Source organism: Ammospiza caudacuta, chromosome 1 (genome assembly GCF_027887145.1).
Source record: "Ammospiza caudacuta isolate bAmmCau1 chromosome 1, bAmmCau1.pri, whole genome shotgun sequence".
Taxonomy (NCBI): domain Eukaryota; kingdom Metazoa; phylum Chordata; class Aves; order Passeriformes; family Passerellidae; genus Ammospiza; species Ammospiza caudacuta.
The window spans coordinates 132,792,915-132,818,225 of NC_080593.1; the positions used below are offsets into that span (position 1 = coordinate 132,792,915).

At 41.1% G+C, this 25,311-nt stretch overlaps 2 protein-coding genes across 2 annotated transcripts in view; both read right to left on the reverse strand.

Annotated features, from left to right (window-relative positions):
* The window catches only part of CPQ (carboxypeptidase Q), a 144,771-nt gene extending 142,802 nt beyond the window's left edge, over nucleotides 1–1,969 (reverse strand). The window contains exon 1 of the mRNA XM_058815395.1: nucleotides 1,922–1,969. The gene's annotated coding sequence lies outside the window, so the exon portion shown is untranslated. The remainder of the gene's footprint in view (nucleotides 1–1,921) is intronic.
* An 11,190-nt stretch (nucleotides 1,970–13,159) lies between these two features.
* SDC2 (syndecan 2) overlaps nucleotides 13,160–25,311 on the reverse strand; it is a 59,704-nt gene continuing 47,552 nt past the window's right edge. Inside the window, exons 2-5 of the mRNA XM_058823286.1 lie at nucleotides 24,256–24,367; nucleotides 16,546–16,679; nucleotides 15,640–15,775; nucleotides 13,160–14,361 (exon numbers count right to left, since the gene is read on the reverse strand). Coding sequence (XP_058679269.1) covers nucleotides 14,198–14,361; nucleotides 15,640–15,775; nucleotides 16,546–16,679; nucleotides 24,256–24,367 — 546 coding nt within the window. The 3' untranslated portion in view covers nucleotides 13,160–14,197. The remainder of the gene's footprint in view (nucleotides 14,362–15,639; nucleotides 15,776–16,545; nucleotides 16,680–24,255; nucleotides 24,368–25,311) is intronic.

A 25,311-nucleotide genomic window follows, 5' to 3' on the forward strand; every position in this document is an offset into this window, starting at 1 on the left:
AGAACAAAATCAAGGCCAGCTTTTGTTGCCCTAACTTAAATCTTGAAAATTTTCACAGGCTAAAATAGAGAGATACAGATAGATGAAGATACAAGCAGTTATTCCATTTCCACACAGGAAGTCTGCTCTACAGCCAAGCCAAATATTGCTTTGTAAGAAGAAACACTCGCACGCTCCCCTTTAATCAATAGATTACCACACTCCTACAACAGTTCTAGAGAACTATCTCCACAAACAATTAGTAAAAACTAGTAAAACAAAAAATTAGCAAAAACTAATCTAATTTTGAACGGAGCGAAAACGACAGGCAAAAGTTTGAAATTAGGGCTCAATAACAAGACATTAGGATTTTAGGTGCCTTTGTGCATGGCACTGTCTAAGCAGGCATTTTTGGTGCTTAATAAAGTCAAGTCCTCAAAATATTGCAGTTTGGAGGAAAAAACAAGTAATTAATACACAAATTGAATTCTTATGCTTGTATCTTGAATTTGTCCTTTTGTAGTTTTGAGCACATGTACAACTTGGCACACTACATTCAAAAGGTTCCTTTGCATCTAATGCTTCCTTAGTCAAATCTAATTCAGCCCACAGAACTTGTATCTTTTTCATGTTTCTTGATATGTTTTTAAATATTTTTATATATTATTTTCACAATATTTATATATTTTTTAGCTTTTGGTCAGTGACTGCTGTCAACTTTGCTCACTTCAGGATCATGGCAGAGCATCATGCTTTACCTAACACTGACAATGCATCCCCCAAGCACTGTGTGACTGCCAACTTTGAGTACATATTTGTTTTTAAATTAAGAGGAACAAGTGGGTGAGCAAGGATTTTGTTTCACAGAATCACAAAATCAATTAGGCTGGAAAAGATCTGAGATCTTTGAGTACAATCTCTGACCAAACATCACATCAACTAGACCCTGGCACAAAGTGCCACGTCCAGTCTTTCCTTAAACACCTCCGGGGATGGTGATTCCACCTCTTCCTGGGCAGTCCATTCCAATGTTTAATCACTCTTTCTGTGACATTCCTCCAAATGTCCAACTTAAAACTCCCCTGACACAGTTTAGGCTATGTTCACTTGTCCTGTTGCTTGTTACATGGGAAACGACTGACCCCCATGTGGCTACAATCTCCTTTCAGGTAGTTGTAGAGAATGATAAGGTCTCTTCTTTTCTCCAGGCTGGACACCCCAGCTCCCTCAGCTGCTCCTCACGGGACTTGTGCTCCAGCCCCTTCTCCAGCTCCGCTGCCCTTCTCTGGACATTTTCCAGCCCCTCAATGTCCTTCCTGCACTGAGGGGCCCAGAAGTGGATGCAGCACTGATGTACCCCTAACCAGAATCCCGGGGGACAATCCCTGCCCTGCTCCTGCTGGCCACACTTGCTGATGATACACGCCAGGATGCCATTGGCTACCTTGGCCTGCTGGGCTCACTGCTGGCTCACGTTCAGCCAGCTGTCGACAAGCACCTCCAGATCTTTTTCTGCTGTGTCACCAATGGATCCACGCTCCTGAAGTACGACGTGCTGGGGTCAGTCACCCCTGCAGCAAAGGCCGAGCATCAGACACAGCGAGGCGGGGCCGAGCCCCGCTGCCAGGCTGGGGGCTCCGGCCCGCCGAGCTGGGGCAGGGCCCGCAGCACCGGGGCTGCGGCCCAGCGAGCGAAGGCCCCATTGCGGGGTGGGGAAAGGCAGCACACGCTGCACGGCTCCACCGCAGGACAAGGAGCCGGGGCTGAGCCCGGCCGGGCCCGGGAATGGCGGCGAGGTGCTCCGTCTCCGGAGCAGAAGCCTCCCGAAAAAGCGCTGCAGCCCGGCGGAGGAGCGCCGGCAGCCCGGGGGAACGCCTAGTACGGCGGCGAGGGGGAGGAGGAAAAGGAGGAGGATGAGGCAGCGGGCAGAGCGAACACGCACCTTCCCCGTGCAGATCGGGCGGCGGCTCCGACACAGCCCGGAGCCCCGGGCAGCTGCGGACGGGGAAGGCGGAGCCGCCGCGGGCTGGGAGGGCCCGGCCGCCGCCCAGGAGCCGCCGCTGTCCCCGGCCCTGGCGCCTCGCAGCCCGCGCCGAGGCCAGGCGGGCCCGGCCCGGCCCGGCCCGGCCGCTGCCGCCCAGCCCCGGGGCCCTGAAAAACATCATCCGTCACCAGCGGGCCTTGCAGGGGACTGAGACCTTCCGTGCGAGGGGCTGTGAGGGCGGTGAGGCGTTGGACGAAGCTGCCTCCCAAAGAAGTTGCGGATGCCCCATCCCTGGAAATATTCAGTGCCAGGTGGGATGGGGCGCTGGGCAACGTGATCTACTGGAAGGTGTCCTTACCCATAGCAGGAAATTGGAATGAGACAGTTTTTAAGATCTCTTCCAACCCAAACTATTCTGTGATGCTGTGATGATTCTATGATTGTATTTTTACAGGGAATGTGTGATACTGGTGCAAGGGCACATGGAAAAGCATGAGGAGCCTTTCCTGCTGGCTGCACAGTGGCCGCATCCTTCTGAGTATTTGAGAGCATGGCAGTTCTTGCTTGTGTAGTTCATTGATGTTTTCCAGCTGTCTGAGAGCCTTTCCTGCTGCCTTCACACTCCTGGGAACTGTGGCAGGGCCCCTGCTCCTCAGATGGCGGCTGCCTGCAGAAGTAACATTGCACTCATTTAAATAAAGGTGTGTTTATAAAACACTTAGGTAAATGAGTGCAATTTCTTCTGTAGATAAGATCTTAAAATACAAACATGGGTCTTAATCTGCAAACACTTGAATTAAAGCTCTCATTTTATTTTGTTTAAGTCAATGGCACTACCCAGGTGCTTAGAGGTAAGGGTTTTTAGGATCAAAGCCCTTGGTGCATTTCCAAAAAGCTGCTGTAGTAGGAAGACATTGAAGAATTTCCCTCTAATATTCACCACCGTATTCCAATATTAATGAACTTTCTGCCTCAGTGAAATGACTGTTACACTAATGAGCTTCATGTGTGTGTACTTTAAGGAGGGGTTTGAAACACATTATTATAAGATAATGGCTGATCCTGCCAACCTGACTCCACCTCTGTATTTGAGGTGACTCATTTGTATTTTTTCACTTCTATTTTTCAGTACAGCATCTGAACAGTATGTTTTTGCAGCTGGAACTTTGTCCTCTGCAATACAGATCAGGGAGCATGCTGGTGGGATGAAACAACATATTTCTCAAACTGCCCCAGTCCTTAAGAGCCCTATTCCATTGAGGGTAACAGAACAACTGCTTCAACAAAAATATTACACAAGGAAAAGGCTGTCAGATATTTTCCTGTCTGGCTTCTTCTTAGCTGCACATTCTGGATATTCTTTATATGTAGTACCCTATAAACTGTAAGTATCCATCTAGTACTGTACCTCTGGAATGAAATTATACAGTGATTAATGTGATAAATATGTCACTGAAAGTCATGCAAAAAAATATTCTATCCTCAAAGTTTGTCTGTTAGACCCACAACACCTTGAAGTTAACTGCCAATGTACAGCCTTCCTTTTCAATTTCAGCAAGAGAACATAGGACATGCCTTCATGAACAAGCTCATGTAAAACTCTATTTGCAGTATATAAAGTATATAAATCAATTCATGAGAGTGATTTCTTTTCACTTGCTCCCCTAGCAATTAAATCACTTCACCCAGCTGGTTTCTCATTATTTTTTCTTAATTAGCTTCCTTTGTTAATCCTTCTATACCAAGAAGATGAGAGTCAGGCCATCTTTTTTTTCTCCTTCATCAAATAGTCAGAAGGATAGAGATATCTTGGTGTAGCTGTCATTAATCCCAGGTCAGAGGGCAGAGAACTCAGTGCTTTAGTCTTCTGCTGTCCTTGCCAGAGGAGTGGCAAAAGCAAGTTAAGAGGCGTAACAGCAAAACCTAGAGCTCCACCCCTCTTCAGCCAGCAACATGCACAAATGTGTTTACAGGTTTGAAACACATCAATATTCATTCAGCCTCAGGAAAGGTATTTCCCTTACACCCACGTCTTACATGATTTTTTCCATTTTGCATTATTCACTAAATACATAGATTTGTTTACAACCTCAGGACTTTCAGATTGCTTGGTTTTCCCTACTCAGGACTGTAATTGTAAATCTGGGAGAGTCTGGAGCTGAGGAGTCTTGTGATCAGTTTCACAAACTTTATAGACTACTATATGGGGCAAAATCCCAGCCCCACCATCCAGAAATCATCTTTGTCATGCATCTTGCATACTCTTGAACTCAAAAAGACTATCAGGTGCTTGAAGGGCTCTGTATGGATGCATCGTTTGTACAAGACTGCTGTGATTATACTGGTAGAAACAGTGTCAGAGTCAAGAACTTACTATTAAAAATAGGGAATGGATATATATGAATGTCAATAATAATCAGAATCATCTGATTGTTAACTTGGTGCTTCAAGGAATGAGCTGGCACCTAGCTCCTGGAAAGGGGAATTCAACCTAAAATGAGGACATATGAGACTACTTACTGTTGGATTTTTTCACCTCCTATTGTACAGCATATGAAGCATCTGGTGGAGTGTGGTGTTAGGCACAAAACAGTCACTGCCTGAGTGGCTCCTGAATCTCTTCTGATGGAAATTGCTTGGTACAAGGTTTCTCCCTGCAAAGAAGGGGGAGTGACACGATGCTAATTTGCTGTGCTTTGGTTTTCCACTCCATTTAGACTGTATGGCTTTTGGAGCAAGAACTGCTTTGGTTGTCCTCCAAACTTTATTGAAGTCTCTAAAATGTGACTGTATTAAAATAATAAGAAGAAATCACAAGCATATTCACATACTAATTATTATGCAAAGTAGGGAGGGGGAGGGAAGAAAGTATGAGATTCCTTTGAAAAGCTGCCAGCACAGGACCAAATACAAAAGGTGTTTGAAGTGGGAGAACACTGTACCAGACTGAAGAATTACCAATGTACCAGTTACCCTTGTTTAGGGGTGTGCTCTCAATTATCATTTTATGACATTTATTTACTTTAGCATAGCATTTTTTATTTTTTGACTCAGTCTCCCAAAAGTCTCCTCTAAGTTCACAATGGATTTTAGTATCACTACAAGATGTTTTCTTCATTTAAGGCTTTTTTCTGTTGCTTTGCACTGTAGACAGGTAAAAATGGATTGCTAATTAATGCAAACTTCAGCTTTTATTTCCCCTTCTTTTTTTTTCAGTTAAAGGAGTTGAAAATAATTACTCTTAAGTTTCAAAGAGTAATTTTTCTTCAGTTCTTTGTAGAAGGAAGTACTTAAGCTTGATCATGACTGATATGTCTCCATTTATGCAGCCTAGCAGCAAATAAATATATCCTACTAAAGCACAGAACGGGAAAAAAGCAGAGACATTGTGAAAGAAAAATAGTAAGCACCTCAAACATGTATTTTTCTACACAGGTCTGTTTGCTTTTCTGCTGTTGTGTCAGAGACTTGCTTATTTCAGGTATCAAGATCAGATCATCAGGTGAGAGCACCTGCCAGCAGTGGGTTGGTAGGGGCTCCTTGCTTGGGACACATCATAGCTGCAACCTGGCCAGTGCAATGCAGGTTCCCAGTCAGAAGTCAGCCTTGGTTGCCTCAAGTTTCTCTGCATTGCTGATATAAGCCAACAAAAGTTGATATAAGCCAGCAAAATGAGCCTTCTCCTGCCAAAGTGAAGTCTCCTCTCTGAATAACACCAGCCAAAATAGCCAGCAGCAAAATGCCACTGTGTTCATGCTCCTGGCGACTGCAAGCCCTTCTGCTGTTACAGCCTCTTGCAGCGAGGGCACACAGCGTCTCCAAAAAGCCATGGTGAACACACGTGCTCCAGGGACATAAAAATGTCTGCAGCTCATGACCCCACAAAAGTTCTGGCAGCAAAACTTGCTACTAAAGACACAGTCTGGCAGGGTGGTTTCTCCTGCAGACCACTACATGTTTTCTTACAGGGGCAATGGGTTTGCCATATCGCAGACAGGATTTGGGTAAAAATTGGTGGAACGTGTTCCCACTCAAATCTCCTTATAAACTGTGTGACTTGTACTGCCATGGAGGGAAAACAGAGCATGGGCACCTGATATAAAACCAGACATGCAAGGAGCCATGTTCATTCCTGTGGATTTTCAGTTTTCAGGTAGCAATGGGTCCAGCTATATACAAAGGTATTTGCATGTCTTGACATCGATTATCACATATTTGCATTAAAAATACATTAAATACTGCCCTAAAGAGCTTTCCTTACAATGCAGCAATTAAATTATAGTTTATCTCAAGAACTCTCTTCCCTAGAGCTAGGTACGTACCTTCATTCTTCTCAGTATTTTAGTGAGGATAAAATCCAGGTTCAAATTACTCAAAATCCAAAATTGACTTATTCCACCCATATTTGTCCCAGACAAGTTTAAATAAATGGATAGTTTTAAAAATGCAGATAAAATACATGCTTTATTTCTGGACTTGGCCTGAATTGAACTGTATTGAACAGACCCCCATGCCCATCACTGGAGGTGTTTAAGGCCAGGACGGGGCTCTGAGTAACCTGATCTAGTGTAAGGGGTCCCTGCCCAGGGTAGCGGGTTGGAACTAGATAATCTTAAAGGTCCCTTCTAACCCAAACCACCCCATGATTCTATGAGCACATTACATTAGTGTTCATATTAGTGTTCACACAGGATGTGTTCACATTACTGTTCATACAGGATGTGAACATGAAACCTCCATCTAACAGGCAGATGGGAGGCTGAGCAGAAGTGTGATTTCTCTCAGTAAGCTTCAGCCAGCCATTTTACTGGGAAGGGAAATGTTCTTGGAGTGGCAGATACTAGACAGATGCACAGAAACTCCGTGCTAAAATAGCTTGTTATCATCTGAACAGGCTCAAAAGTGAGGGTGCTTTGTTTTGTGATAGGTTTTGAGCACAGACACAATGTGTGGATTCATGCCTTGAGACCTAGCTTCACCAATATCTCATTCTAGGTTTAACTTCAAGACTCTGAACAGGCTGTTAAAGTCACACATTAATCATTTAAACTTAAAAAAAAGTCACTCTGCAAGAGATTTAATGTGTTCCAAGACTAACTAAAATTTTGGATTTCTGATCCTCTATGGTATATATATAGAAGGTGGTGTGATTTCTATTCAAATTTGCAAAGTCTGTCTGATCATGGTTTGAAAGTTTTGATAAATGCTGAAAAGTGCAAATTCTATAAACTGAAAGATTGTCTAAAATAACATCTTGCTTCTTTAAGAACAGGTACAGCATTTCTTAGAAAAGCCAGAGGTGAACAAGTCTATGGAATTTCAGAATCTGCATTAAAAGTCCCATTAGGAGAGGCTGAAGTAAAATTCTGCTTGGCTTTTAGTGGCTGAAAGTGTGTGATAAAAAGCACAGACTGGATGAGAAAAAGTTATGATTTCTATTGCTAGAGCTTTTACAAAAATCAAACCATGAACTGGGAGAAGTCACATGGCTGGGCACCTGTAACTGATTTTTGAGATGATAAAAGAAAACTTTAGACACTTTGATAGCTCTTCTGTAGCTATATTTTTTTCAGTTTGGGTTTTTTTTGCTTTTTTTTATAAAACCACTTAGAAGCTGAAAAAGAGGAAAACTTCTAGTTCTACTTATGATAAAAAGAGAAGACAGATTGAGAGTAGTTGGTTCTGAATAACAGACGTGATTAGAATTACTCAATTCAGTAACTAGCAGAAATGCTTCTGTGTAATAAATAAATTACAATAATTGCACAATTTGCTTTATAGTCAAAATAGTTTTACTTATCTTTGTTCTGATGGGCCTAATGTATTTTATTTTATAAGAAGTGCTAATTTCATGCATTCATAATGAATTCTCAATTTACATTGAAAAGCAAGTTGAAACAAATAAAAGCTATAAACTGAATTAGCTGGTAAATAAATATTTACTATTTTAACATAACAGAATGGAAAAACTAAAATATAAAAAATGGAAGTTAAGCTTTGTAATGGTGTAAGTATGAAAATAGTCTGTACTACTGCAGAGTAAAATTTAGTGTAAAGATTAAATAAACTGTGAGTTAACAAGCCATCTTGTTTACCAGCCAATAAAAATAAATTTTCTGTAGGAAAATATTTGAGCAAATGAAAAGCAGGGTGAAAGCTGATTATTTAAAACAAGTATCTAGCTGCTGCTTTGATTGTAGTCAATAATTTAAGCTTACAGTGATTCTCAGGGAAGGTTTTTCTGCAGGATGGAGCTCAGATCATGAAGACTCACTAGAACTGCTCCTGAAATCTTGGCTCACCAGCACAGAAGTGGCAGAGCTGCCAGCCTGGCAGTGAGGCAATACAGCAAGGCAGGGTCCTTCATTCAGGCTTTTTGGTGTGAGCAGGAGTGAGCCATTCCCTCTGCCATCTGAGACTTTTCCCACGTCAGCAGTAACTCATCTGGCACTGTGGGCTGCTCCAGAAGAAAGCACATGCTCTGCTTCTGTTCCTTTCATAAGAGACTCTTGTGTTTGCTCTGTGGTATTGAAAATTATAGGGATGAATGATGAAAACTGCACTTTGGGCTGTTTTACATTCTTTCAGTACCATTTAGTGTGATGGTTTTTGACTTCTCCCTGCTGCTATACTTAGAAAGGGGAGTAGGAAGGAGATGAGTGTTAGTATTATGGGTTATGACACAAAAACATCAAAAAGAAAGTCTGTTCTCATTTCTCTTTGGTATCCTTTGGGGACCTGCAGTGTTTAGAAAAAGCTGCTATTCCACCACAGGAACTTAGGAAAATGGGTACCAAACTTTGTTTACTCTCCAGGACTACATATGGCCATACAAGGTGGGTGGGTAACTAGGACACAGAGCTTTTTCCTCCACTGAGCTTAGTTTCCCACCACTAGATAAACTTCAAGTAGGTTGCCTGGTGGAATTATTGTTCCTTATATGTCAGCGCTTGGATTAAACATAGAAAAATATCAGAAGCTTCCTCTGCATTCATCAAATAAAAATCCATGGGAAAAAAACTTGCATAATGCCCCGGAAGAAATCTAAATTAATTAAAGTCACCCCCTACGGAGAACTTGGGCTCTGTTTATTTTCAACAAACTATTACAGGTTTTGCAATATTTTTCTGGAAGTTTTTCACAAACATTCCTACTTGCTCTCATTCCAGGCCAGGGCTGAACTGCCAGGATGGAGGAATTCTTTGGACCTGACCTTTAGTCATGAGAGACAGAGGCGCTCAGCCTCAGTAAAACTACAGCATTTTACAAATCTATTACATCTACAGATTTAAAGCTGCAATTTGAATTAAAAAACTAAAGAGTTGTGCAAGCTATGCCACCAAAAGATGTATCAAGAGTCCAATGTAGTGAAAGTATGACATCTTCCAAGCATGGGAAAGAAATGGAAAGGTGCTTCAATAGGCACAGCATGTCTCAACTGCAAAGCCCCTGTTGCACATCTCATCCCTTTCTTCCCACCTCCCAGGGACAAGGCAACCCAGAGCCTTCCATGTGCAGCCCACCACCCCAACCACAGCCTCCTGTCAGCCTCCCAGCACCTTGTGCAGGCAGCAGGATATGAGCAGGGTCAACCCTGCAGGTCCTTCACCTGCTTTGCTGTAGCCAGAATTCCAGGGTAGAGCCACGAGCAGAAGCTGTGCTGGGAAGCTGTGTGCATCCAGGAGTGTCTGTCAGGGTGTGACACCAGCACCTGCTCGCTCTCCTGCCTACAGATTCTCTCTGTGAAGGACAATTTCAGTGCAGTGGGAACAGCTCAAGAAAACAAAATGCCTTATAACTTTCAGTGGAAAACAAGGGCTGTCAGGACAGTTTCTCTTCCTGCCTTCCTTCCACTCACTCCCAATCAATGTCTGCAGTTCTAAAGAGCCCTGTCCCCTCCCCCTCATTCCTACTATAAAGTAAACTCAGGTACTTCAAGTACACAGAGGGATTTTCAGATTTCCGCCCACGTAAGCAGCTACTTGGCACATCTGATGCGCATGTGAAATTGGTTCACAAGGGCCAGGGCAGGCACCCCCATCTCCATTTCTAGCTCTACTGAGCTTAAATTTTATCATTTATTTGATTTCAAAGCAAAAAATACACAACTTACTTTACTTCACAGAAGAAGAAACCTCAGCAAAGCATCTTTTTTCCCCTGGCAGGTTTGGGTTACTGATCCCCCACTCCCACCCACGCAGCTGAACCCAGTGCCTGGTCAGCCTGAGAGCTGTGAGGAAATCAAATGCACATGTCAGCACTCCCCTCTCCTGCTCCAGCCATGAACCATCCCAGAAGCAGAAGACATGCCAGGGAGTGGCGTACTAGCTGTGTCTTTTCTCAGATGAACTGTACAGCAAAGTCGTGTTCGCTCAGCCTCATGGAAGTTTTGGAAAGGCAATACTCTAAAGGTTCCCAGCACGGAGCTTTCGCACCAAAGTTCAAAGCTCTGGGATATGCAGACAAGAGTTTAAGTGTAACAAAATTAATATTAATGCTCATTAAAAGTGGACAACAAGTATTTCCTTAAAGGAAATTATGCCAATCTGATTAAGCAAGTGCTAAAGTCTAAAAAAATTTGCTACATTATTTCCACCTATAAGAATAATGGTTTTCACACAGAGCTTTCCTCTTTGGATTCCTCCTCCCTTGCTTACTTAAGCAAAATACATAAATACCCAGCATAATACATAATCTGCCTCACTCCAGTAGCTTTTATTTAATATTTATCTGGGTACTTGTTTCCTTACAAAAGCTTCCTGTATTCCATATGTTGCTGAAGAATAGTATCTGTCATTTAAGACTGCACTTCACCATCACTTCCATACATAGCTTTAAGTAAAAAAAAACCAGAACAACTAGTCGAAGTTACAAATATGCTTCTCTCTTGTTAGATGCAAGAGAACAATTTTTATTTTAATTTATCCTATTTCAGTGAAGTGCCATGCTCGAAGTGAAGAAAAAACTAGCTACGCAGCTTGTAACCAAGAGCTACAATTCACTCATAAAGCTGGCAAGCAAAGGAACCATGTACCAGCTTCTGAAGTTATTTTACCATGAATACAGCAGAGGCGAGAGCCTTCTTTCACGTAAGCTTTACACTAGTTCTATTTGGCTTCTTTTACTAAGAATCGAAGAGGAAGTAACAATTTATAACCCAGCATAAATCAAAGCAAAATGACATTTTGATAAACACTAGAGCTTATCAATCACAAGGAGACACTGTATCAGATGGCTGAGGAATTCCAGAGCTGCTAGAGTGGCTCTGGCAGAGCAGAGCCAAGGGTCTCTAGGAAAAGCCATGGCTAGCTGAGGGCAGGTGGTGCAGCACCAGAGCCTGGCACCCAGACTGCCAGCTGCCCAGCAACATCCACCAGCAGCCAGAGTATTGCTAAAACACATCCAGGAAGCAGAGAACAAAAGGGAAAGGAAACCAAAGACCAACTCGTGCTAGGAAGCCTCAGCATAAGAGACACACATTGGGTTGCCAATTTCTTCTGAACAGCATTGCTGGGAGTGCAGTGTCTGCATCAGACTGATGAAAACTGAAGCTATGTTTGTAACTAAGATGATAACTGTTAGAATTTTTCCCTAATAGTATGGTTTGGCAATGAAAACAGAAAAGCAAAGAGATCATGAGATGATAAATCCTATTAACACACCTACTGCATGTCCAAAAGTTTCAGGTTTTTGTTAGGGAGGGTGGGAAGACTGCAACATTTCAGTTCCATGCACACAGCTGAAGCATTAAACCTCTTCTGCATATAACAGAGTGGATAATGAATGTGCAGGAAAAAAAGGCGAATGGGGAAATAAAGCTGAAAATTTACCTTTGCTTCTGTTTGTAAACAGATGCAGGAGGAACTAGACAAGCATAATATTTGGTAGTCTGCATAATTACAACAGATGTCTATGTTGGATAAAGTGGCCTGTACGGTAGATATAGAGGCAGTCTAACATACATAAATAAAATCAAAACACTACTTATTATCAATTTGCTTATGAACAAGGAGAAGACAGCTTATCTGGTGTTTAATATTTATAGCTATACTTACAGCAACATTCATTGCACCCTTGAAAGAAATTCAGATCTACTACCTTAAGCAAAGTGGGCTTCAAAAAACTGGATGTCAGACTATACAAATAAAGTATTAGTTTAGGCATAGTAGACTTTATTTTGGCACTTTAACAAATGCTTTATTTTACAGCAGTGGCACAGCATTTGCCAGAAATTTTCTTTTCTTGGCACAGTTATTTCAAGCAGTTATTTTACTAATTGAAGTTCACTAAATATTGCACAAGATATACCTGTTAAATTCTTACCCTGTTTTTACTTGCTGAACTTTTATGGCTTTGAAAAACTTGCCAGTTAAGTATAAGTAAAAAGCAATATATTAAATATTTTAGCACAGGATAGCATTCGTTGGTTCCTAAATGACCACTGAACTTGGGACAGCAACAAATAAAAGTTGCACAACTCTTATCTGAAGAGCTACCAGATCTAATTTACAATACATTGCCATTTCTGAAAAGCACTTCAGCTTGACATCCTGGACACCTGTATTTTGGGAATCTCAAAAATAAAAAAACAGGAGGTCAGCAGAGCAGAAGACGAAGCCATTTGTCTGTTACAAAGCATAATATAAGGAGGCAGACTGTCGTCTTCTCCCTGTGTCCCTCTATCCAGCACCTATCTAAGGTCTAAGCAACAGACACTTCTCTCTTCTACTCAGAATATTTCTTTCTTCTCTTATGAAGATATTCCACTTGTCTCAACTCTTCTGCTGGAGTCTGAGCAGAACAAACCAAAATTTTTCAAAGGGACAGGGAAAAAACAAACGCGAGCAACAAATAAAAAACAAATACACACATTTACTCCAGTAAATGAACTGGGGTACTCCTTTGAAATTTACAGTAGGGAAAACAACATTTGCAGGAAGAACAGGCCTGTGTCAACACTGCCATTAAACACAATGCAGAAGTCAAATGTCTCACAGCTAATACACCAGATGCAAGACTTAAACATCCCACTTCGCTCTGCCACCTTAGCCGTAAATCTGGTGTGAGGATCACCCTCATCAAAAGCCTTTCTTTTTTGGTCTGGATTTTTAAGAACTACTAGATGTACTCTGTGACATTAAAACATGAGCAAACAGATATAAAATGAAAATCATACAAAAGTATATCACAATAGAATTCTCAGTATTAGGCCACATGATTTATTCAGTAGTGTTTATGTTCCCAAATTACAATTATGTCTATCCATGTAAGACTACAAAAGTTACCATTAGAATTGTCTGTGCTTATAAAATACCAACATTTTCTTTTACTGTTATATACTCATTAACACCAGTCTGCAACGAGTCACATATAATCATAGGCACTTCAAAGGCTTTAAAGACGTTTACAACTTAAATGCATTTTTAAAGAGCAAAAATTTAAACCTCTACTTGTACCTTAAAATTGCAAATAATTAACAAATACAGTGGCCATAGAAATCTGCAGCAACTTCTCAAAATACTGTTAGAGTCTTTGGGTTTGCTTAGGTTCGTCAGTAGCTTACTACAAATCTTCCTTACAGGAGATTTGTTTAGTAAGAATATGACTATACAGTTTGTAGTAATAATCCAATTTTACACATTAATTGCTGTTACAAATCTCACTGAAGCTACAGGTAAGCTGAGAAACAATGCAAAGTGTAAAATTGATATTCTGACACTTAAATTTATACAAAGTGGAGGTTGAAGTTTACATAGCTGAAAAATTACATTTACACTAAAAGTTACTGTTATCTGAATTATCTGAAGACAAATTGCACCATGACAACTACAAAAAGGCATTTTTTGGAAACAGATAAATTAATGAAATAAAAACTAACTTGTAAGATCAATCTGAGACATGCTGACCAAAATTAAACAACTTTCATTGAACCATAGGATAAAACAATAATTTTCATTATTTTATATTTATGCATAAAGTTTTAAAAATCATTCAGTGAACATCAATGGTTTTATAAAATAATGCTTTGCCACTGTTATTCACAGAACACTGCAAATGTTAAGTTTTAATTTTACATTTTTAAATGAATATGTGAAAAGTTTTAAATACAATGGGGTTTTATCATAAAGGTGCCATAACGGCTCTTTAATGAAAAAAAAAACTTCATTATTCTATGCAAAAGCTTTATTTAAAAAAGTTCAGTGATCTCATAAATAGAGACACTAAATAGGAATTTTATGCATAAAACTCCTTAGTTGGTGCCTTTTGATAGGCAGCACAGGATGGTTTCCGTTCACCAAGGTCGTAACTGCCTTCATCCTTCTTTCTCATGCGATACACCAGCAGCAGGATAAGGAAGATTGCAAAAAGAAAACCAATAACTCCGCCAGCAATAACAGCTGTAATCAAAGAAACAGAGATTCACAATATGCCAGTAAAACAAGCTTAGCACCATACTTCTTTTTCATCTCACACAGTAAGTTTGCTATTATTTTCAAATTGCAGGAAAGGGCTCCCATTATGCAACTGTCTTCATTATTAGTATCCTGAAATATACTGTCAGAAAGCTTGTTTGCATTCATGAAGGCAATCATTTAAAATTACATTCCACTTACAAGTCAGAGATCCAACAACCCAGTTTTAAAAAAGCTATTAAAGTTTTTTCAAAACCTCAACTAAGATCACCACTAGTACTGCCAGAGCATAAAGCTGTCTTTCAAACTGCTTTTTCAACAGTCAACATTTTCAACATTAAAAGATTTTGTTACCTTAGCTAAGAAATGGGCTTTTACTTTTCCCTGTCAGTTTTCACTCTGACTATATGCTGAAATAAACTTCCTATTGATCAATAATAGGAGAGAACACTTCATGCATTTGTGGGTGTGTGAGAAGTATCAACTCCCAACCATACTTCAAGAGGAAACTGACGTGCTTCCACTGATGTGGATTTAAGGTTATTTCACATTTTGATTCTCACAGGAAGATGTGGTCCAAAACTATGTGATTTTCATGGCTCCCAACTCCCTTTCCAAATACATGGGGGGAAAGTACACCTGTAAACACTGTCCTTAGGCCAAAAAAAATCTCACAGGTAATGAAAACATTAGTGGCCAGCTTGTGCCTCCCTGGGTTATGCATAGACTCTAAACAGAGTCTATATTAGACTATTATAGAATCTATAAATGAAGTCTATAAAAATAGACTCTATTTATCTGAAGGGATTTCTGTGCCATAATGGATTGTGCCTATCCATCCCTTTCCATCCACCCATGCCTGCCATGAGCTCCTCCCAAGCAGTGTTCATCTGCACCACATCGACCAGTCAGCTATGTGCTCTTGGGAGGTGAGAAATACATTTCTGCATTACAAGCATGAATCAAATTCCAACTCCTTTTCTGAGCTGTGAAAGCTCCAGATACTCAGCCAGCAGTGTTCAACTTGTGGGCATCATATCAATTAGCAACAGACTTCACTATTAAGTATTTCCCCAAGATGCCAAATTTATTCTCATCAAATCAACCAATGGCTACCCACTATGAATGTGCTTAGTAATAATGTGTTTAATGGTATGAATCTGCCAAGAAAACTCAAATGTTGAGCTTGCATTATTTGATACGGATCCTCTCTGTTTTCCATTTTATTTCTGGTGAGATAGACCTTGGCAAACCCTGCCTCACCTGCCAGAACTTCTGTTCTCTGGAAGAGGTTTTCTGAGTGCTTCTGAGTGAGCACGTCCGTGTCATCCCCTGGCTCATCGCTCTTTTTCTTGCCATCCACCTCCGGCCTTTCCTCTTTATCAATTTCTTCAGGTGACTGTGGCACAAAAAAGAAAACTGAGCATTGCTTACAGAAAGGGCAGAGCACAAGCTGGCACAGTCACAGCCCGCTGTGGGCAGTCACGTAGCTGTGGCTTCATGCACATACTGCACAATACCAACACACAGGAAGCTTTCAGAGCACAGAAAGCTGGTCTAGACATTGTAATTGGATCTATTTGTCGTCATCATGTCAGAATGAAAAACTCCGCCCATAAATTTAAAACCTCCAAAAGTACATTTAGCAAACAGCTCTTAATATTGCCTGTGTTTATCAGAATAACAGCCTCTGAAAGAAATAAAAACTCTGAAATTAACAAATCAGATATGTTATATGCAGAACACCTTTGAGAGTAACTTAGACAGTATCATCTATGGTGGTAGAAGGAGATACTAAATACTTAATGGAACCTTGCAGAGTGTTCAAACTACAGCCAAACCATACAGCATTCTCTTTTGAGAAGGAAGGTTTCACAAAGAATTTTTAAGTAACTCTTTGAGAAATATAAAAAAACATACAGCTCTGACTGAAAGGTATCATGATACATTATTGTGCATCTCTCTTTTCTTTCATGTGAAATCCAGATGTTGCCACACAGACTTTCTAGTAGGAATGAAAACAAACAGCTCTGTAGTCATTTAGCAGGCTGTAGTAGTAAGTGAAGTTTAGGGGTGCTTTTTAATCCATATAAATAGAAGACTTAACATCAAACCATCCAAAATGTACAGTGGAATCATTTTAAATGCTCTTGCTCTCCAGCCACGCACCTTTGTTTGTGCAGGCACCTTGGTCTGCATTTTCACTGTGGTGGTCTCAGCCCTGGATGCATCACTAGTTGTCGGTAACTTTGGAACTGTTCTGGATGTTGTTATCACTGCACTATCGTCATCTTCCTCAGCACCTGGAGACAAAATGTAACACTTCATTGACCTGTGAAATTCTTTCAAACCAATTACATTTTTTGTTATGACACCACCAAGGTAGAGATGGTTGCACAGCCCACCCTAGGCAAGGGCCTAGATGACAATGCCTACTAAGATAAAGATGTGTGTGCAAACAGTGCACCCAAACTGCCAGGGGGATACTTGCCCCAAGTGATTCCCTGAAAATGGGAGTGTATCAGCTGGTATAAGTAGCAACCAGGAAATTACCATGACACTTTTCAAACAGAAGAACCCTTCCTGAAAATGGGTATGAAAAAAGCTTTAACACTTGCAATAGGGGCAGAAAGTCCGGAGTGAAGGCAGCAGCCATCAGGCCTGTGTGACATGGGCAGACCCCAGTGCCAGGGGTTCTGATGAGGTCCCATGGCATCAGGGGCTCTGCTGGAGCTTGGCAGGGCCACCCCCCACCCTGTGGTTACCCTCAGCAGCTACCTCCAGCTTCCCCAGAGCCACCATGGCACCCCCAAAACCCACACCCTGGGGTGCAGAGGCTCCTCCTGGGCGTGGCAGGAGGTGCTGGTAGGGCCCCAGCTCACATGGGGGTACCCAACTCTCCAACAGCCAGGGTGTGTGGACAGAGGGTCCTGCACACTCAGACAAGGGGAGCTTCCACACCCATGGCCTGTGAGAGGGGTGGCTGTGAGCACGTGACACACACTGGATCGGTTACAGAAAGTGATTTAGAAATTTATTGTTCCCATTTGATAAATGGCAGGCATTGTGGTTGTCTGTTGTACTGTTGATATTAAGCCTAAAAGTACAGTTCAGTGATTGCTAGTTAATTACATACCATAAATAAGTCAATACACTTCTTTATCCTTACTTAAACCATATGAACGGAACAGTTTTTACCTGTCACATACTGCTTCAACAGAATTTCTCTTCTACAGCACATCTGTTGAATTCAGTTTTATCTACAGGAGGATTACTACTACTTTATGTTTCAGTCACTAGGAATTCACATGGCTTTAAACTCCACATAATTCAGAAGGTCTTTTCTTTTGAACTGAGTAAGAGGACAAAAAACTCCCTAAAGATTACCTTAAATTTAATTTCCTCCACATTCAAAGCCGTGCTGGTGTATGAAGGCTCCTTTAGAATAAGGTAATGGACATGTCTAATAAATATCCTTTAGTGATAGTGAAAGGAAGAAGACACAGGAAAGAGACTAAATTATTAGCAAAGCCTGAAAGAGGAAAAAAGAATTGGCCCATTCTTGGACCACTCCTTAGGAATCTCAATGTGTTCTGCTCGTTACAGGCACCGGTTGCCCAAGTAACCCCTGGGTAATAAATCTAGCAAATGTGCATAAGAATAGTTCCTAACAAATAAAACGCTCTACAACAGAATAGTATGACTCACTCATTCCAAACTGATTTTTTAATTTGTTTTTTTAAAGAAAGAAGACAGGCTGAAAATATGAGCACAATAATGATGTTTTGAAGTCATGATCAAGAATTACATACATCTGGCATTTAAAGGAGAGACATTAACAAGACAACACCTAAAACAATCTCTGTATGGTAGAAAAGAAAATTTAGAATCATTAAAAAAAAGATACTGGCACAGAACAGTACTGGGAAAAAAGCTTTCAGAGATACCAAAATTACAACACAACTTCTAGAATGAAGACCTCACAACAAGAATCAAGTATTTTCCTGAAATGCAACTCTAAGATCAAAAAATCAACATCCTGCTTCAAAACAGAGGTGTGGAAAGGCATCCAACAGGAAAATTTTTCTGGCTCTGATTCAAGAGTTTTCTTTGAGAAATAATGGCTCACTGGATAGCTCAACCTACTTTATCTTCTGAAGTTCCTCCATATTACACAAAGCTTTCACAGGCAAGGAAATTAAAATTGATTATCAGATTAGAGATCTGATAAAACACATCTTCAGAGTACAGAAATGTATTTTCTTCTTTTTATGAAATGAAAAGTCCTACTTAATCACAACTGCTCCTCCAAATCCTTAAATGCCACCTTTGCTTCAGGCAATTTTGTGTCTGCCAGACATAAAGGAGAGCATTACAGCCTGAATCCCTTTGGCTAAGGAGGGTGCAGACCCATGTTCTCTCAACAACGGGCAACTAACTAATCTAATCCCTGGGCTAGTCACTGGATTTGCCCCACAGGTACCCAGCTCTTCTTCCATACAGCCTCAGTGGAATTCTGACAATCCCCAAAAAGTTGAAGCAACTATCATTTAGGCTTGATTTGGGTACCAGCTAAGACACATCCCCCATGGTTCCTGCTTTCTAGTTAGCTTTATCTAAACAGGTCTCTGCTTGGCTTGGAATAAATCTAAACAAGGAAGACACTTCCCTTGCTGAACTGACAGTAGTATTTTTAGAATTACCTGTAAATAGGACTGAGAGACCAAAAAAAACCACTCATTAGTCCTCTCCAGAACATAGCAACAGCATTTCACACAGTATCATGTTCCCTAAAAAGCACAAAAAAGATCTTCACTAAATCCAAGTAAGACTGGAAAGAAAAAGCCTACAGTGTCATGAGTGTGACTTCCAAGTAGGTTGTCAAGAGGAATACTGTGAAATGGTTGGAGTATAAGAACTTACTTCTTCCTCTGGAAAATATCACTGTTACTAAAGCTGGTTTCTGGATTTGGTCCACACGGATTTTGGTGCTGGCTATTCATTGCCTCGAGTTCCAGTTATTGAGGGCACCACAAAAACCCTGCAGTAATTAAACCCAAAACCATCTTTGTGGTAGAGCTGAAAGCTCTCCACCATCACATACCCTCTTTTATCCACTGTAACTTCTTCAGGATGTCCAACTGCTGTCTTCATAGTGGCCAAAATAGCTCTAAACTGTGCTGTAGTATTGGAAATACATTATCTAACCCTCAGTGACATGTCTATTAGCCACCCTTGGATGACAGGAATATGAATACTTTTTAACACTCTTAGTACTTGAGGAAACTTGTCAGGAAATCAAGATTGTGCCACCTTCAATTACTGCACAGAAAGTAGACATTACTGTATAGATAGTAGTATTTTTTGTAGAAAAAAGCCCACAGTAGTTAGCACTCTGACTTGCAAAGCAGGCAGTGATTAACACCTCCTATCAAAAAAATCAAATCATTTCACCCTATCTTTTGGCATCCTCTTTGTCTGCTGCTGCACATCACACTCTGGGAGTACCACCACCACAAGCAAATCTGTGATAAGGTGGGCACACACATAACCACCATCTCTTTCACGCCTTCCATCTCTATCACCAATGTGACACAAACCAAAATTACATATTTTCAGCTGACTTATCTCACCTCCATTCACTGAACAGTCCCCAAAGCAACTCTTAATCAACATAATGTTAGGCACCCAGAGATGACACTGTGAACATAACTCTACACCCTGCTAGGGAACTGCAGCTGAAATAAATTGAGACAGTGCAAGGATGTCACATCTCTGATAGCTCTTACACAAGGAAGAAGAAAACAAGAAATCAACAAAACTTGGAGGATTAAAAGGAATAGTCCTAACTATACTGAAGTATAAGATTCTGTCCAGAACATCAAGAATACACTTTCACAGTATCACAGTAGATTTCTATGTCAGAAGACCTGGAGAGCCAGGCAGTCAATATCACAAAGCATGCTTAGGGCTGGTTTAGCAGGTGGACAGAAGAAGTTCTTGCTCCAAGACAATGTGACAGACACTGATGAGTGGGACTGAAGCAAATGGAAGGTGAATCCTTGCTGTGCTGCCTGCACCACAACAGGGGGAGCAGGCAGGGGAAGCACACCAGGAGAGTTGTGCCTGCTGGGCATGCTGCCATAGGGCACCCATTCTGGCACCCGGGAGAGCGTCCGTGCCCCCACAGCTTCCCCAGCACCAGGACACAGGTGCCCAGCCACCCCCAGCCACATCAGCCCTGTCTCCCAGCCCCACACCCTGCTCCCACAGGACTCCCAAACTGCCTGCTGGCCTTGGAGTGCGGCGTCAGCTTCCCTCCCGGGCAACAGCCAAAGCAGATCTGCTCTTGTGTTTCTCGAAAAAGCTCCAACCCCACCACAACTTTTGTTCTAGAAGATTCCCCAGTCACAATGTCAGAATACACACAGTTCATCCTGAGCCAATGTTCTCAACTCAAGCTGCTATTGACTGAGAAATGTTAGGCTGAGGAAGAGAAGAAGGGGAAGGAAAAGCTTGCTTGATTTTCTCATATATATTACCATGAGTAATTTTAGAGAACACACAAGAACAAGACAGAAGGTTTTTCAAAGAACTTGCAGATAAATCTGACAGGTGGTACCTTTCCTTCACGTAATGGGTAGTCCTGCTGCTTAGCAGCTACTTTCATTTATCTCCAAGACCAAGGCTCTATTAAAATCTATTATGCCAGATGAAAAAGCAGTAATAGTTATAAAAGCATTTCAAGTTGTAGATAGGCTGGAAAACTTTCTACTTTTTATTACTATGTTACATAAAACACCAATGCAAAAAAGAATGATGATAGACTGAAGCATCTCCTCAGAAACAGAGACTAAAACAAGGAAACAACAGACTAATTAAATCACTATGGATATTTAACTGTTGATATAGGAGAATCAGAAGGCAGGCATGGCTTCTCTGCAAACTGCTGACCCATGGATTCAGGTTCAACACTTGGGCAAATGCAAAACAGTAGCTGAATGTACCCAAAAGAAAAAAAAAAAAAAAAGAAAAAAGAACAGGCTATGGGAAGGTGGGAAGAGAAAGAAAAGAAAAATCAAAACACCATCGCCTTTGCTACTCCTTACAAAAAGCCCTCAGCCAATTTCTAGTTTGAAATGTGTCATGCCTACAGTGACATTTGTCCATGTTAATGCTGTTTGAAGACCTGCAAGGGCATTAATGGTGGTGCTGACAATTCCTGTTTATCTCCATAGGCCTGGCTGGCAGCTAACAATTTTCACAGCAAAGAAAGGAGTCAGCAATGTTGTCATCTTGGATCTGTTTTCTTGGACTATGCTTGCTACATAGCAAGAAAACCACGCTTGAGTGGGAAGGCTCTTCCTGCTAGGAACATTACATTACATCACTAAGTATCCAGTAAAAGAGAGACTGAACATAAAATGAGAAACATTGATCAATGGTACATCTGCAGGATACTTTCTACAGAAAATAGAGAGCAGTAAGTATAGCTGGAGTAGGGTGCAAAGGATGATACTTTGCTTCCCTGATCTAAAGACTTTTTGCTTGGTTCAAAAATATTAAATCTGGGTATACTGTCACATGAGCTCTTTGCAGGGGCATCCAGCTTGTCTCAGTCTTTCCTGTTTTCTTGTAGGAAAGAAACAAAGCCTGCCAGAGACAGCAGCAGTGCACTCCAACTTCCACCCATGGCTGAAAGCTGAGCACAGGAAAAGAATGAAGAAAGACAAGGTGTTACTGTTGGTGAAGTCTAGAGGTAGTTTCTCTCTTTTTGGCTTCACTTTTACCACAGAATTGTTAGGCTTGGAAAGGATCTCAGGAGATCATCCAGTCCAACCCCTCTGCCAAAGCAGGGTGACCTATAGCAAACTACAAAGGAATGTGTCCACATGGGATTTGAATGTCTCCAAGGAGGGATACTCTACAACCTCCCTAGGCAGCCTGTGCCAGTGTTCTGCTTCCCTCAGTGTCAAGAAGTTCTTCCTCCTGTTGAGGTGTTCTAGTGTATGGCCATTGCTCCTTGTCCTGTCACTGGGCACCACTGAAAAGAGTCTGGCACTGTCATCTTGGCATCTGCCTTTGAGGTATGAGGAGGGATCTCATCAACAGCTATAGCTGATGTGATCTCTTCTCAGGCCCAGCTCCCCCATCTCTCCTCAGGATGCTCCAGACCCCTCATCATCTTTGGGCCCCTCTCCAGTAGCTCCTTGTCTTTCCTGTACTGAGGAGCCCAGAACTGGACAGAGCTCTTTAGATGTGGCCCCACTGGGGCTGAGCAGAGGGGCAGGATCACCTCCCTTGACCTGATGTTCCTGCTGCACCCCAGGATACCATTGGCACTCCTGGCCACGGGGGCACTGCTGGCTCATGGTCAGCTTGTCACCCACCAAAATTCCCTGGTCCTTCTCTGCAGAGCTGAGTCAACCCCCAGCCTGTGCTGGTACTTGGAGTTATTATTCCTCCTCAGGTGCAGGATCCTATGCTTCCTTTGTTGAATCCTGGATAAGTAAGATCTGAAGCCAGTCCTTGTGTAGTCTTTTTCACTTCAAAAGCAGGTCTGAATTTTGAATCTTCCATATTAGAAACAGCCAGACACCACAGAGGGATGGAAAAAAGACTACACTAGACCATTCCTCATACAACTATTTATTGTCAACCTATTTCCTTTTCTGAAGCTTTCAAAGTCACCAGCATCTGAAGACACGACAGAATGGGATGCTGACTGAAAGCACATTTTTCTGGAGATCAGAATAGCCTTCAGACAGTCCCGGGGACTGAATGAAATCACTAATTCACTAATATACTCTTTTCAAATAAAATACTGAATTTCTCCTCAAACAGGTCTACATCAAGGAGGTCCAGTTAAGCCTCTGATCACCCTGGGATGTCAAGTTACCCCAACAGAAGACTCCCAAAACAGAGGACATCATTCAGGTACGGATGATGGGCCTGGATTTTCCTGGCAACACAATCAGATGTCTGCAGAAAAAAACCCCAAAAATCCATCTGAAAAATCTCATGTGTGCCTTACAGTAACACAGACAAGGCACCAGAAGAAGGGTTCATGCTTTGAAAGTACACAAATTATACGTAAGCATCAAGACATAGTTAAAAAAAAGTAGAATAACAAACACACTGGGAAAATAAATGGGATTTCCACAACAGCTCAGCAAATATAACAATAAGGAAATGTCTTTTCCAGAACTACTACAAAATCCTGCATTTAGCTTTTAACATTTGGAGTCTCCAAGCAAGTCTAGAAGACACTCCTCAAAGAGACTTTTAAAGAGAAATTATTAAGGAGGTTTCACTGACACTTTTTTTGAAAAATTCTGAGCTAGCTACATGTCTCTAATGAGTGTTTAAGTCTGAGAACTCAGGATGTTGTATTTAAGAATTTCTTTATTCATTACATGGATGTAATTTCCTCAGAGAAAACTCACAGTTTTGGCAGTATCTAGATTTCTAAATGTAAAAGAAAACAAGAAAAGGAATGGACACCATGTTTACGTGAACCTGACTGCATATAAGAGAAAACAAGAACGCTGCTGCTATGTTTTCCTACAGAGTGCTAAATTAGTACTATGTCATGGGAGAACTAAGCCTTCTATAATCCTTATTTCTAAACTCCAGGGAGATCTACACAGAAATCAGAGGGAATGGAGAGAGCCAGCAGAGAGAAAATAACGTGGTGAAATGATGCAACTCAGGAGTAAGAGTAAAAAGCAGAAAGTTAATACTTAAAACCCAGCCCACAGGGGTGCCCAGTGCTCTGTAAATAGCAAAGCACTCACAATATTCACTGCAAGTATTTCCCTCAAATAACTGCATTACTTTTTACACTTTTAAAAATCAATTTGTGACATGTTGTCTCACCTGAACCTGACCCAGAAGAATAATCATCATCATCAATTGGATAGACGCCTGATGCTTCTTCAACAGAGCTGTTGTCAAGGTATAAATCTTTATCAGAGGTCAAATCTGGTCTCTGGAAAACAGATAAGAGGGAATGGTTAAAAAGATACCAGTTCTCCAGCGCAGCAGTCTCTTCATCTTCAGTTCTATTTTCTAAGTTGATGGTGGCACACTGAAGTTTGTACTTTCAGTTTCTGCCACGCATTCATCTAAGTTGTTAAAGAAATTTGTAAAAATTACAGCAGTGCAAAAAAAAAAAAAAACCCCAAGGCTGCACAATGAAAACCACACTTCATCTCATTAAATGCATGAATGAATAAATAGGATTTGCAAATATACTCTGCAGAGCTTCTGTAACAAGAAGCAAATCCCAGGACTGAAGCCTTCTTTCAGGATCTCAAATATACAAATCTATAGTCTGTCACATGAAGTCTGTTCATTTGATCTCAGATGAGAAGGAACAAAAGGATGTATGAAAAACTATCTCAGAGTTTAATCAAGACAAACCTCACTAAACTCTCTAGTAGTAGTTAGAATGAATGACTACAAATGTTTCTAAGACAGTCCTATTGATTAAGGATTATGACATTTCCAGCCAGATCAAAAAGCATCATGTTCCAATTCCTAAATGAACATATCTCTCCAAAAATTTAACTGCATCTTCAACAGGCTAACAATCAGGTTTCTTGTGACTATCACCACATTTCTACATCTGCAGATATTTCCCCACTAAAGACAGATTCTTTTAAAATGAGCTCAAAATAGAGCAAGGTCTCAGCCACCTTTTAAATTGACAATTCAGGCTTAGAAAGACTAAGAATTGTCTGCCTCCACCACAGCCTGTGCTTTCTTAACAGAGAATAAACTTTCTTGGGAGACCCAGGTATCTTGGATGACTGAGAATGTACCTGCCCCTATTAGTCCTATTACTTTAACCAGCACTTCTGTCAACGCCTGTTTGTCATGAATTTTGAAGAAAAAATGACAATTATAAATGGAATTTCAAGTAAAAAAAAC